The sequence below is a fragment of the Bufo gargarizans genome, chromosome 5, assembly GCF_014858855.1.
Source record: "Bufo gargarizans isolate SCDJY-AF-19 chromosome 5, ASM1485885v1, whole genome shotgun sequence".
Lineage (NCBI taxonomy): Eukaryota > Metazoa > Chordata > Amphibia > Anura > Bufonidae > Bufo > Bufo gargarizans.
Window position 1 is genome coordinate 2848631 of NC_058084.1, and position 14487 is coordinate 2863117.

Genomic DNA, 14487 nt, shown 5'->3' on the forward strand with positions numbered 1-14487 from the left:
ACTGGTCCTGTACTGTAGTGCTGTCACTGTTATGGGGAGCACTGGTCCTGTTCTGGGGTGCTGTCACTGTTATGGGGTGCACTGGTCCTGTACTGGGGTACTGTCGCTGTTATGGGGTGCACTGGTTCTGTTCTGTACTGGGATACTGTCACTGTTATGGGGTGCACTGGTTCTGTTCTGGAGTGCTGTCACTGTTATGGGGTGCACTGGTCCTGTACTGTAGTGCTGTCGCTGTTATGGGGTGCACTGGTCCTGTACTGGGGTACTGTCGCTGTTATGGGGTGCACTGGTTCTGTTCTGGGGTACTGTCACTGTTATGGGGTGCACTGGTCCTGTACTGGGGTACTGTCACAGTTATAGGGTGCACTGGTCCTGTACTGGGGTACTGTCACTGTTATGGGGTGCACTGGTCCTGTTCTGGGGTGCTGTCACTGTTATGGGGTGCACTGGTCCTGTACTGGAGTGCTGTCACTGTTATGGGGAGCACTGGTCCTGTTCTGGGGTGCTGTCACTGTTATGGGGTGCACTGGTCCTGTACTGGAGTGCTGTCACTGTTATGGGGTGCACTGGTCCTGTACTGGAGTGCTGTCACTGTTATGGGGTGCACTGGTCCTGTACTGGGGTACTGTCACAGTTATGGGGTGCACTGGTCCTGTACTGGGGTACTGTCACAGTTATAGGGTGCACTGGTCCTGTACTGGGGTACTGTCACTGTTATGGGGTGCACTGGTCCTGTTCTGGGGTGCTGTCACTGTTATGGGGTGCACTGGTCCTGTACTGGGGTACTGTCACTGTTATGGGGTGCACTGGTCCTGTTCTGGGGTGCACTGGTCCTGTACTGGAGGTCTGTCACTGTTATGGGGTGCACTGGTCCTGTACTGGGGTACTGTCACTGTTATGGGGTGCACTGGTTTTATAGTGGGGTGCTGTCATGGTTACAAGATACACTGGTTCTGTACTGGGAGCACTGGTTCACGGCTCGCTTCCTCCAGTTTCTCAGTGTCGGATATGCCGGGGACTCTGGAGCTGAGGGGCCCCGGGGGCTCTCTGGGGTCTCCCCATTCTATACCATTACCCGGTGACGTTTCCACATCTCTGCCACACACAATGCTCCTGGGTGGACACAAATGGCGCGATAAATACTTCCGCTTTTAGAGCGGGACAGTTGTCATGGAGACGCCGGAAGTAGCGGAGTGGGCTTGTCTAGCCCTCGACTCTATGACTGACAGAGCGGATTTCCGGCCAGAGTATAGCAATCTCTGCTGGCGGCGTGTGGCTCTATGACTGCAGGTAAGGACAGAGGCGCCTGCTTACTGACGGTGTCCGCCACAGGGCAGGGGCCGCACAAACGATCTTTCCCTCAGTGTATACATCCCCTGTACTGTACTGATAATGCCTCTCCTCAGTGTCTACATCCCCTGTACTGTACTGATAATGCCTCTCCTCCGTGTATACATCCCCTGTACTGTACTGATAATGCCTCTCCTCAGTGTATACATCCCCTGTACTGTACTGATAATGCCTCTCCTCAGTGTATACATCCCCTGTACTGTACTGATAATGCCTCTCCTCAGTGTATACATCCCCTGTACTGTACTGATAATGCCTCTCCTCAGTGTATACATCCCCTGTACTGTACTGATAATGCCTCTCCTCAGTGTATACATCCCCTGTACTGTACTGATAATGCCTCTCCTCAGTGTATACATCCCCTGTACTGTACTGATAATGCCTCTCCTCAGTGTATACATCCCCTGTACTGTACTGATAATACCTCTCCTCAGTGTATACATCCCCTGTACTGTACTGGTAATGCCTCTCCTCCGTGTATACATCCCCTGTACTGGTAATGCCTCTCCTCAGTGTATACATCCCCTGTACTGATAATACCTCTCCTCCGTGTATACATCCCCTGTACTGTACTGATAATGCCTCTCCTCAGTGTATACATCCCCTGTACTGTACTGATAATGCCTCTCCTCAGTGTATACATCCCCTGTACTGTACTGATAATGCCTCTCCTCAGTGTATACATCCCCTGTACTGTACTGATAATACCTCTCCTCAGTGTATACATCCCCTGTACTGTACTGGTAATGCCTCTCCTCAGTGTATACATCCCCTGTACTGTACTGGTAATGCCTCTCCTCAGTGTATACATGTACTGTACTGATAATACCTCTCCTCAGTGTATACATCCCCTGTACTGTACTGGTAATGCCTCTCCTTCGTGTATACATCCCCTGTACTGTACTGGTAATGCCTCTCCTCCGTGTATACATCCCCTGTACTGTACTGGTAATGCCTCTCCTCAGTGTATACATCCCCTGTACTGTGCTGATAATACCTCTCCTCAGTGTATACATCCCCTGTACTGTACTGGTAATGCCTCTCCTCAGTGTATACATCCCCTGTACTGTACTGGTAATGCCTCTCCTCAGTGTATACATCCCCTGTACTGTGCTGATAATACCTCTCCTCAGTGTATACATCCCCTGTACTGTACTGGTAATGCCTCTCCTCAGTGTATACATCCCCTGTACTGTACTGGTAATGCCTCTCCTCAGTGTATACATCACCTGTACTGATAATGCCTCTCCTCAGTGTATACATCCCCTGTACTGATAATGCCTCTCCTCAGTGTATACATCCCCTGTACTGTACTGATAATACCTCTCCTCAGTGTATACATCCCCTGTACTGTACTGATAATACCTCTCCTCAGTGTATACATCACCTGTACTGATAATGCCTCTCCTCAGTGTATACATCCCCTGTACTGTACTGATGATGCCTCTCCTCCGTGTATACATCCCCTGTACTGTACTGATAATGCCTCTCCTCAGTGTATACATCCCCTGTACTGTACTGATAATACCTCTCCTCAGTGTATACATCACCTGTACTGTACTGATAATGCCTCTCCTCAGTGTATACATCCCCTGTACTGTACTGATAATGCCTCTCCTCAGTGTATACATCCCCTGTACTGTACTGATAATACCTCTCCTCAGTGTATACATCACCTGTACTGTACTGATAATGCCTCTCCTCAGTGTATACTGTATACATCCCCTGTTCTCCTGATAGCTCCCGTTCCTCTATGTCCATATTAGGACAGCCCCCCCCCCCGTGCTCTTGCTGACTCTTGTGGTCTTGGCCCCCTGCAGGATGTATGCGGTGTACCGGCAGGCCCATCCCCCCACCGGGCTGGAGTTCTCCATGTACTGCAACTTCTTCTCTAATGCTGAAAAGAACCTGGTGGTCGCTGGCACTTCTCAGATCTACGTGTATCGCCTCAACCATGACGCCGAGGTTTGTGCTGCTCTGTGCATAGTCCATCCGTATGATACTGTAGTAACAGAAGGGCGAGGGCCTGGTCCCGCCCACTACGCTTATCCTCGCTGCCCCTTTAAGTTGTCGCACTGTAACTCCTCTGAGCACCCATCTCCTGCTTCTCCCTCCACCACTCTGACCTGTGAGTTTCCGGCACTCATTGAGGCACGAGGTGCCAGGTGCCTCATTTTCATCCTTGATAAGACTTGCTGCTGACTTGTGCTTTTCTCTTCCAGAGCTCCAGCAAAGGGGACAAGGGATCCGGTAAGATGGCCTCCTGCGCAGCGCAGCTGCTGGATACAGGCGCCCCCTGCTGCTGATAATCCTCTCTTCTTGTCTTCACAGATGGGAAGGGCCACAAGGAGAAGCTGGAGCTAATGGCGTCCTTCTCGTTCTTTGGTAATGTCATGTCCATGGCGAGTGTTCAGCTGGCAGGAGCCAAGAGAGATGCCCTGTTACTCAGCTTCAAGGAAGCCAAGGTGAGCCTGCGGTGCTGCAGCCTGTGCATGTCTGTGTGGAGGCGCTCATCACCTCATGCCTCTTTTTCCCCTCAGCTGTCTGTGGTGGAGTATGATCCTGAGACCCATGACCTGAAGACCTTGTCTCTTCATTACTTTGAGGAGCCAGAGCTACGGGTACGTTACTGGCAATAGTCATGTGGGAGGACATGAGTGATCACACCGGGGAGCACAGCACCTTATGCGCCAGATAGGGAGCACACCGGGGAGTACGGCGCCTTATGCGCCAGATAGGGAGCACACCGGGGAGTACGGCGCCTTATACTCCTGATAGGGAGCACACCGGGGAGTACGGCGCCTTATACACCTGATAGGGAGCACACCGGGGAGTACGGCGCCTTATACACCTGATAGGGAGCACACCGGGGAGCACGGCACCTTATACACCTGATAGGGAGCACACCGGGGAGTACGGCGCCTTATACACCTGATAGGGAGCACACCGGGGAGCACGGCACCTTATACACCTGATAGGGAGCACCCCGGGGAGTTCAGCACCTTATACACCTGATAGGGAGCACACCGGGGAGTACGGCGCCTTATACACCTGATAGGGAGCACACCGGGGAGCACGGCACCTTATACACCTGATAGGGAGCACACCGGGGAGTACGGCACCTTATACTCCTGATAGGGAGCACACCGGGGAGTACGGCACCTTATACTCCTGATAGGGAGCACCCCGGGGAGTTCAGCACCTTATACACCTGATAGGGAGCACACCGGGGAGTTCAGCACCTTATACACCTGATAGGGAGCACACCGGGGAGCACGGCACCTTATACACCTGATAGAGAGCACCCCGGGGAGTTCAGCACCTTATACACCTGATAGGGAGCACACCGGGGAGCACGGCACCTTATGCGCCAGATAGGGAGCACACCGGGGAGTTCAGCACCTTAAGGTGCCGTGCTCTCTATCAGGCCTGTAAGGTGCTGAACTCCCCGGTGTGCTCCCTATCAGGTGTATAGGTGCTGTGCTCTCTCTCAGGCCTATATACACCTGATAGGGAGCACACCGGAGAGCACGGCACCTTGTGCGCCTGATGGGGAGCTCGGCACACCGGTCAGTCTGATATTACACCATTATCTGTCATCTCTTCCTCTTACAGGACGGCTTTGTGCAGAATATCCACATTCCCAAGGTCCGGGTCGACCCCAGTGGCCGATGTGCAGTTATGCTGATTTATGGCACCAGCCTGGTGGTGTTGCCCTTCCGGAGAGAGACCCTGTCAGAGGAGCATGATGGGCAAATGGCTGAGGGGTACGTGCCGAGACCTCCGTGACACATGTATTGAATACACATCATGTAATCCCTCTAACAGATGACCCCTCTGCAGCGGGGCTCCCTTACCCCTGTGTGGTCCCACCATATTTGATTGATCGTGTCTTCCCCACAGGCAGAAGTCCAGCTTCCTTCCCAGCTACATCATCGATGTTCGGGAGCTGGACGAGAAGCTGCTGAACATTATCGACATGCAGTTCCTCCATGGATACTATGAGCCCACCCTACTTATCCTGTTTGAGCCGAACCAGACGTGGCCCGGGTAGGTGGTTGTGGTGGTGAGGGCACAGCCGGCCCCTCCTGCAGGGATCAGCTTGTGATTTCATCTCTGCTTTGCAGGCGTGTGGCCGTGCGTCAGGACACCTGCAGTATTGTGGCCATCTCCTTAAACATTCTGCAGAAGGTTCATCCGGTCATCTGGTCGCTCTCCAGCCTTCCCTATGACTGCACTCAGGCCCTGGCCGTGCCCAAGCCTGTTGGTGAGTGTTAGTAGAGCGTGGGCAGCTTAGGGTTAGTAGGGCTGTTATTCCCATGGTCAGAGCGAGTGATGCTGAGAGTTAGGGGCAGCAGGGATGATGGGGGTTGTCAGAGTATTGCGCTCCCCACCACAGCGCTGCAGCTCTGACCGCCAATCACTGGCCTCGACCGGTGTCCTGTATGCTGCTGCAGTTATGTGGTGTGTATGGGGCCGCTGCAGCAGGGGTGCTGGACTGCACGACAGTGACTTTGATGTTTTATCACAGATACTGCCGCTGTCTGGATGTTTATGGAACTGACAACCCCTTTACGGTTTGTGGTTGGCAGTGTCAGGGTGGGGGGATGGAAGTGACATAGCAGAAGCAGATTCACATATTGGATCCGGCGCCTCTGCTGCAGTGAAGGCGTCATGTTGGCTCCCATGACTGCTGCAGCCAATCGGTGGTGTCTCACTGAGACCAGTAATCGACTGCAGCTTTCACATGTGTCGGCATAACGCCATCCCCGCAGCCCGGTAATCTAAACCCGGCGGGAGATCTAAAGCTACATCTAATACGGTAGTAAGGCTACTCTTATTGTTTTATGGTATTTCATTGTCTTTCCCCTGGAAACCAAACAGCCCCTTTTAAGTAGTGGGGTTACGGGCCAGAAGAGGCGAGGGTTTGGGTTTACAGAGCTGTGTAATACATGTATATTCCTGGGGGTTCGTCTCGGAGGATGTAGGATTAACAGGGGTGATTTAAAGAGCTGCTAGAGGGAGAAAGGGGCATCTTCCTCTGATCAGACATATTGCAGCGTTCCTTGTATTCATTTGTATTGGAGGAGGCTTCGGGGTCAGTGTGTGTGCAGTCAGCAGGGTCGGGGTTACTCCTGGATTCATGCACTGTGGCTGCTCTGTACAAGGGACCTCTCTTCTTCTTCCAGGTGGAGTTGTCATCTTTGCTGTAAACTCTCTGCTGTATCTGAACCAGAGCGTTCCTCCGTATGGCGTTTCCCTCAATAGTCTGACAAATGGGACCACCTCTTTCCCTTTAAGTAAGTAATGGGCCCCTTCTGCTCCCTGCGCCGCCCCTCATGTACAGTCTGTACCGTCCTGTGGATCGCCCTGCAGTCTCACAGACGGTTTTTCTGTCCACAGAGCCACAGGACGGCGTGCGGATATCCCTGGATTGTTCTCAGGCCACGTTCATTTCCTATGACAAGATGGTGATTTCTCTGAAGGGTGGTGAGATGTGAGTGAGGGCGGTGGGTCTGTGTATTTCCTCTCTGTACCCAGGGTATACCCTGTGGAGGCTCCTACACATCGGTGCAGCAGAGCTGTGTGTGTCACTACCAGCATCATGTGTAAGAGCGCCCCAGTCTACATGCTATTCTCATTACTGTTGGAGTGTTACTTGGTGCAGCACGATAATGATGTCTCCTGTGACTTCTGCAGTTATGTCCTGACTCTGATCACAGACGGGATGAGAAGCGTTCGCTCCTTTCACTTCGACAAGGCAGCAGCAAGTGTTCTGACTACATCTGTGCGTATCCTGAGGGGTGGGCGGTGAGAATGGGGGGAGGGAACTTGGGGAGGTAGGGTTCCTGGGGTGGGTGATGGCACCTGAGCTGGGGTCCCTGGGCTGGGTGATGGCACCTGATTTCAGGGGGAAAATTGGTAGTCCTCAGGTGGGTGACGGCACCTGAGGATGGTGGTTCTTTGGTGGGTGGAGAAGGCTCTGGTGGGGTATGTGGTGGGTGCATAATTGGGTGTTGGCTGATCTTTTGCTCTTTACAGATGACGCTGATGGAACCCGGATATCTATTTCTGGGTTCACGTTTGGGGAACTCGCTGCTTCTCCGATACACAGAGAAGGTCCAGGACAGCCCCTCAGGACTCGGGAAGGACCCCGAGAAGCTGGTGAGTGCGGGTCATCTGTGTCTTGTCTGAGAGCTACTTGTCGGGTATATAAAGCAAATGCTTCATATTAAAAATAAAATTAACGGATCAAAATAAAAATTATGCAAAAGATATTGATCTGCGAGGTGGACATATTTACACCTCCAAGAGTTCGATCGAGAACCTAATTATTTTGTGCAATCAGAAAAACAGGGTACAAGCGTCTATGCAAAATTATAAATGATTTATTATATAGTAATTTTAAAATACAATCGATAACAATGAGTATAAAACCAATGATAGAAGAAAACTGTAGTACCCAAAATCTGCCACTAGATGGTGCCAACAGAACACAACTTTAACACCAAGACCAGCTTCTCACAATCTATTATTCAACCAGTGCAAGAATGCAATGCTGCTTAAAATTATGAGGCATATATATCAATTGACAAAGCACAGAAACTCACTAAATGAAATGAGAGATACAAGCCCTTGTTCTGCCCCAAAACGATGACCAATCTCGGATTGTATAAGTAGTATTGCACTGAAACCTATAAATTATCGGCTCAATATCAAACTAGGGAATATAAATATTGCCAACAGAGAAGCTCTTTTATTATCAATATCAGATCTTGTATTCAGTGATATGCATTCCGCTGATACTGATGTGGTACTAACATTATCCGTCCGCAATAAGCAGGGTTTGGCTAAGTATCAAGCCAATTAATCTATACCAATACTACATGAAACAAAATATACATTACCCAAGGGTCAAGTGATGTGCAGAGTCTGGGGGAAATCTGCTCTTAAGAGTTTTTCTGATAATCAAGATCTTTTCCTGGGATCTCCCTTTCTTTCTTCGTTCTTTTTCCTTTGTATGTGATGTCTTAACCAAAAACTTATCAGATAAACACACTTTCCTAGATTGGAACTTTCCAATTGCTTTCGAATAGGCGTGTACATTGATAAGGGGTGTGGCGTCATAATACTACCCAGAATGCACTTTTACTACTGGTGTAGTGTTACCAACTCATACCTAGGTGGCACTGTTGCATAAGTAACACGCATCATGCCCTAAAGGGTTAACTATGCAAGTCTGACTTTATCTTCACCACACACACCTGGTATTTGGAAGCTTAAATCAAAGCTAACGGATTAATTTTGACACTTATTACCAATTAGAGACAGACTTTGACGCCTTTTGAATGTTTCCCACATTGTTGACTTTTATAAAACCGATAATATTAATAAAATTTGTTTAGTCACAGAGATATCCGTGCCTCCTCTGCTACACCAATGGTACCACATCTTTACAGATACTCATTAACAAAGCCCATAATTAAGCTGTTTTGAAAATATTCTAGGAATATATATGTCCCTAAAACATATATATACGATAACGGAGATATAAATGTCCTTAAAAAGACGTAACAATATAACCCAATACATATAACCCTAGGTGTCCATAGATATAACAGATTTTCTGCTCATTAGAAAATACCAAACTGTGGATGTAATTAGCACCAGCTGCGTCCATGGAGTCCTTATCTCAGAGCTAAGAGACAAACTTTGATACATGAATACATATTTTGAGGAACATCTAGAGAATTCTCACACTGGAATTTATGTTCAGATAAGAAAGATAGTGAAGCCTCTACTTCTGCAGGTGTTGTGTATTCTGTCTAAATATATAATTCATTGTTACAGTAACATTAGTTCTTTTGAACGGCGCAGTAATCTTCCCATGGACTGACTTCGGCCTACATTAAAATTCATACAACACTTAAATATGCCTGTGCTACTTGCCTATTCTAGGATGAGCCGCCAAGTAAGAAGAAACGAGTGGACGCTTCTCTGTCCCGACCTGGTGAGTGTTCAGCTGCTGACATACAGAGGTTGTTGGGCGCTGCGCTCAGTGCCACCCCCTCTTTCTCCTCCTCCTCCTCCTGTCGGGGCGCTGCGCTCGCTGCCACCCCCTCTTTCTCCTCCTGTCGGGGCGCTGCGCTCGCTGCCACCCCTCTTTCTCCTCCTGTCGGGGCGCTGCGCTCCGCTGCCACCCCCTCTTTCTCCTCCTGTCGGGGCGCTGCGCTCGCTGCCACCCCCTCTTTCTCCTCCTCCTCCTCCTGTCGGGGCGCTGCGCTCGGTGCCACCCCCTCTTTCTCCTCCTCCTGTCGGGCGCTGCGCTCGCTGCCACCCCCTCTTTCTCCTCCTGTCGGGGCGCTGCGCTCGCTGCCACCCCCTCTTTCTCCTCCTGTCGGGGCGCTGCGCTCGCTGCCACCCCCTCTTTCTCCTCCTGTCGGGGCGCTGCGCTCGCTGCCACCCCCTCTTTCTCCTCCTGTCGGGGCGCTGCGCTCGCTGCCACCCCCTCTTTCTCCTCCTGTCGGGGCGCTGCGCTCGCTGCCACCCCCTCTTTCTCCTCCTGTCGGGGCGCTGCGCTCGCTGCCACCCCCTCTTTCTCCTCCTGTCGGGGCGCTGCGCTCGCTGCCACCCCCTCTTTCTCCTCCTGTCGGGGCGCTGCGCTCGCTGCCACCCCCTCTTTCTCCTCCTCCTCCTCCTGTCGGGGCGCTGCGCTCGCTGCCACCCCCTCTTTCTCCTCCTCCTGTCGGGGCGCTGCGCTCGCTGCCACCCCCTCTTTCTCCTCCTGTCGGGGCGCTGCGCTCGCTGCCACCCCCTCTTTCTCCTCCTGTCGGGGCGCTGCGCTCGTTGCCACCCCCTCTTTCTCCTCCTGTCGGGGCGCTGCGCTCGCTGCCACCCCCTCTTTCTCCTCCTGTCGGGGCGCTGCGCTCGCTGCCACCCCCTCTTTCTCCTCCTGTCGGGGCGCTGCGCTCGCTGCCACCCCTCTTTCTCCTCCTGTCGGGGCGCTGCGCTCGCTGCCACCCCCTCTTTCTCCTCCTGTCGGGGCGCTGCGCTCGCTGCCACCCCCTCTTTCTCCTCCTGTCGGGGCGCTGCGCTCGCTGCCACCCCCTCTTTCTCCTCCTGTCGGGGCGCTGCGCTCGCTGCACCCCCTCTTTCTCCTCCTGTCGGGGCGCTGCGCTCGCTGCCACCCCCTCTTTCTCCTCCTGTCGGGGCGCTGCGCTCGCTGCCACCCCCTCTTTCTCCTCCTGTCGGGGCGCTGCGCTCGCTGCCACCCCCTCTTTCTCCTCCTGTCGGGGCGCTGCGCTCGCTGCCACCCCCTCTTTCTCCTCCTGTCGGGGCGCTGCGCTCGCTGCCACCCCCTCTTTCTCCTCCTGTCGGGGCGCTGCGCTCGCTGCCACCCCCTCTTTCTCCTCCTGTCGGGGCGCTGCGCTCGCTGCCACCCCCTCTTTCTCCTCCTGTCGGGGCGCTGCGCTTGCTGCCACCCCCTCTTTCTCCTCCTCCTCCTGTCGGGGCGCTGCACTCGCTGCCACCCCCTCTTTCTCCTCCTCCTCCTGTCGGGGCGCTGCACTCACTGCCACCCCCTCTTTCTCCTCCTCCTCCTGTCGGGGCGCTGCACTCACTGCCACCCCCTCTTTCTCCTCCTCCTCCTGTCGGGGCGCTGCTCTCGCTGCCACCCCCTCTTTCTCCTCCTCCTCCTGTCGGGGCGCTGCACTCACTGCCACCCCCTCTTTCTCCTCCTCCTCCTCCTCCTCCTGTCGGGGCGCTGCACTCACTGCCACCCCCTCTTTCTCCTCCTCCTCCTCCTCCTCCTCCTCCTGTCGGGGCGCTGCACTCACTGCCACCTCCTCTTTCTCCTCCTCCTCCTCCTCCTCCTCCTCCTGTCGGGGCGCTGCACTCACTGCCACCCCCTCTTTCTCCTCCTCCTCCTCCTCCTGTCGGGGCGCTGCGCTCGCTGCCACCCCCTCTTTCTCCTCCTCCTCCTCCTCCTGTCGGGGCGCTGCGCTCGCTGCCACCCCCTCTTTCTCCTCCTCCTCCTCCTCCTCCTGTCGGGGCGCTGCGCTCGCTGCCGCCCCCTCCTCCGGCGCTGCGCTCGCTGCCGCCCCCTGTAGCTGTTTCTTTCTCTCTGCAGGCAGTAAGGGGGTGCTGCTGGATGAGATTGATGAGATCGAGGTGTACGGAAATGAGATGCTTTCAGGCACGCAGCTCTCCACATACTCGTTTGAGGTGAGTAGAGATGATGGGGGTAGGGTTAAATCCAGCAGTGGCCCTGACACCTTGACCGGAAATAACAGGCTGACTATTGTCCCCACCCACATCTACCTGTTGGGAATTATAGTTATTTGCGTCTCTTTCAGGTGTGTGACAGTATCCTGAACATTGGACCCTGTGCTATGGCCGCCATGGGCGAACCGGCCTTTCTGTCTGAAGAGGTAAGGAGCCATAACTGTTCCCCACAACATCTGCACTGCACGACCCTCTGCTGCGCCCTCGATGTAACCCACAATGGCAGCGAACCATCGCTATTCACTTATCCCTTGTACCCCACAATATATGGGCTGCTGGCAGATGAATGCTGGAACATCAGAGTCTGCAGATGATGGGGGTAACAGTCCTAATCGTTTAGTTTCAGAACAGCCCTGAGCCAGATCTGGAGATTGTCCTGTGTTCTGGATATGGGAAGAACGGGGCCCTGTCAGTGCTGCAGGTGAGTTCTGTATACAGGGTGAGGAGGAGGAGGATGCAGGTGGGGGCTGTATACAGGGTGTGGGGAGGAGAAGGATGCAGGTGGGGGCTGTATACAGGGTGTGGAGGAGGAGGATGCAGGTGAGGGCTGTATACAGGGTGTGGGGAGGAGGAGGATGCAGGTGAGGGCTGTATACAGGGTGAGGAGGAGGAGGATGCAGGTGAGGGCTGTATACAGGGTGAAGGGAGGATGCAGGTGGGGGCTGTATACAGGGTGAGGAGGAGGAGGATGCAGGTGGGGGCTGTATACAGGGTGAGGAGGAGGAGGATGCAGGTGGGGCTGTATACAGGGTGAGGAGGAGGGATGCAGGTGGGGGCTGTATACAGGGTGAGGAGGAGGAGGATGCAGGTGAGGGCTATATACAGGGGGTGGGGAGGAGGAGAATGCAGGTGAGGGCTGTATACAGGGTGAGGAGGAGGATGCAGGTGGGGGCTGTATACAGGGTGAGGAGGAGGAGGATGCAGGTGGGGGCTGTATACAGGGTGTGGAGAGGAGGATGCAGGTGGGGGCTGTATACAGGGTGTGGAGAGGAGGAGGATGCAGGTGGGGGCTGTATACAGGGTGGTGGAGAGGGAGGATGCAGGTGGGGGCTGTATACAGGGGTGGGGAGGAGGAGGATGCAGGTGAGGGCTATATACAGGGTGTGGGGAGGAGGAGAATGCAGGTGAGGGCTGTATACAGGGTGAGGAGGAGGATGCAGGTGGGGGCTGTATACAGGGTGTGGAGAGGAGGATGCAGGTGGGGGCTGTATACAGGGTGTGCGGAGGAGGAGGATGCAGGTGAGGGCTGTATACAGGGTGTGGGGAGGAGGAGAGGAGGATGCAGGTAAGGGCTGTATACAGGGTGAGGAGGAGGATGCAGGTGAGGGCTGTATACAGGGTGAGGAGGAGGATGCAGATGGGGGCTGTATACAGGGTGTGCGGAGGAGGAGGATGCAGGTGAGGGCTGTATACAGGCTGTGGGGAGGAGGAGAGGAGGATGCAGGTAAGGGCTGTATACAGGGTGAGGAGGAGGATGCAGGTGAGGGCTGTATACAGGGTGAGGAGGAGGATGCAGGTGAGGGCTGTATACAGGGTGAGGAGGAGGAGTATGCAGGTGAGGGCTGTATACAGGGTGAGGAGGAGGAGGATGCAGGTGGGGGCTGTATACAGGGTGAGGAGGAGGATGCAGGTGGGGGCTGTATACAGGGTGAGGAGGAGGAGGATGCAGGTGGGGGCTGTATACAGGGTGAGGAGGAGGAGGATGCAGGTGGGGGCTGTATACAGGGTGAGGAGGAGGAGGATGCAGGTGGGGGCTGTATACAGGGTGAGGAGGAGGATGCAGGTGAGGGCTGTATACAGGGTGAGGAGGAGGAGGATGCAGGTGGGGGCTGTATACAGGGTGACGAGGAGGAGGATGCAGGTGAGGGCTGTATACAGGGTGAGGAGGAGGAGGATGCAGGTGAGGGCTGTATACAGGGTGAGGAGGAGGAGGATGCAGGTGAGGGCTGTATACAGGGTGAGGAGGAGGAGGATGCAGGTGGGGGCTGTATACAGGGTGTGGGGAGGAGGAGGATGCAGGTGGGGGCTGTATACAGGGTGAGGAGGAGGAGGATGCAGGTGGGGGCTGTATACAGGGTGAGGAGGAGGAGGATGCAGGTGAGTGCTGTATACAGGGTGTGGGGAGGAGGAGGATGCAGGTGGGGGCTGTATACAGGGTGTGGGGAGGAGGAGGATGCAGGTGGGGGCTGTATACAGGGTGTGGGGAGGAGGATGCAGGTGGGGGCTGTATACAGGGTGAGGAGGAGGAGGATGCAAGTGAGGGCTGTATACAGGGTGTGGGGAGGAGGAGGATGCAGGTGAGGGGCTGTATACAGGGTGAGGAGGAGGAGGATGCAGGTGAGGGCTGTATACAGGGTGAGGAGGAGGAGGATGCAGGTGGGGGCTGTATACAGGGTGGGGAGGAGGAGGATGCAGGTGGGGGCTGTATACAGGGTGTGGGGAGGAGGATGCAGGTGAGGGCTGTATACAGGGTGAGGAGGAGGAGGATGCAGGTGGGGGCTGTATACAGGGTGAGGAGGAGGATGCAGGTGGGGGCTGTATACAGGGTGAGGAGGAGGATGCAGGTGGGGGCTATATACAGGGTAAGGCGGAGGAGGATGCAGGTGGGGGCTGTATACAGGGTGTGGGGAGGAGGAGGATGCAGGTTAGGGCTGTATACAGGGTGAGGAGGAGGAGGAGGATGCAGGTGGGGGCTGTATACAGGGTGTGGGGAGGAGGAGGATGCAGGTGGGGGCTGTATACAGGGTGAGGAGGATACAGGTGGGGGCTGTATACAGGGTGAGGAGGATGCAGGTGGGGGCTGTATACAGGGTGAGGAGGAGGAGGATGCAGGTGGGGGCTGTATACAGGGTG

At 54.5% G+C, this 14487-nt stretch overlaps 1 protein-coding gene across 1 annotated transcript in view; it reads left to right on the forward strand.

Moving 5' to 3' along the window:
• Nucleotides 1–1240: 1240 nt before the first annotated feature.
• Nucleotides 1241–14487, forward strand: part of CPSF1 (cleavage and polyadenylation specific factor 1) — a 37762-nt gene continuing 24515 nt past the window's right edge. Inside the window, exons 1-16 of the mRNA XM_044293799.1 lie at nucleotides 1241–1290; nucleotides 3171–3315; nucleotides 3573–3600; nucleotides 3682–3815; nucleotides 3891–3971; nucleotides 4966–5117; nucleotides 5254–5400; nucleotides 5478–5617; nucleotides 6540–6650; nucleotides 6754–6847; nucleotides 7051–7138; nucleotides 7393–7515; nucleotides 9310–9361; nucleotides 11480–11574; nucleotides 11706–11780; nucleotides 11975–12055. Coding sequence (XP_044149734.1) covers nucleotides 3172–3315; nucleotides 3573–3600; nucleotides 3682–3815; nucleotides 3891–3971; nucleotides 4966–5117; nucleotides 5254–5400; nucleotides 5478–5617; nucleotides 6540–6650; nucleotides 6754–6847; nucleotides 7051–7138; nucleotides 7393–7515; nucleotides 9310–9361; nucleotides 11480–11574; nucleotides 11706–11780; nucleotides 11975–12055 — 1545 coding nt within the window. The 5' untranslated portion in view covers nucleotides 1241–1290; nucleotide 3171. The remainder of the gene's footprint in view (nucleotides 1291–3170; nucleotides 3316–3572; nucleotides 3601–3681; nucleotides 3816–3890; nucleotides 3972–4965; nucleotides 5118–5253; nucleotides 5401–5477; nucleotides 5618–6539; nucleotides 6651–6753; nucleotides 6848–7050; nucleotides 7139–7392; nucleotides 7516–9309; nucleotides 9362–11479; nucleotides 11575–11705; nucleotides 11781–11974; nucleotides 12056–14487) is intronic.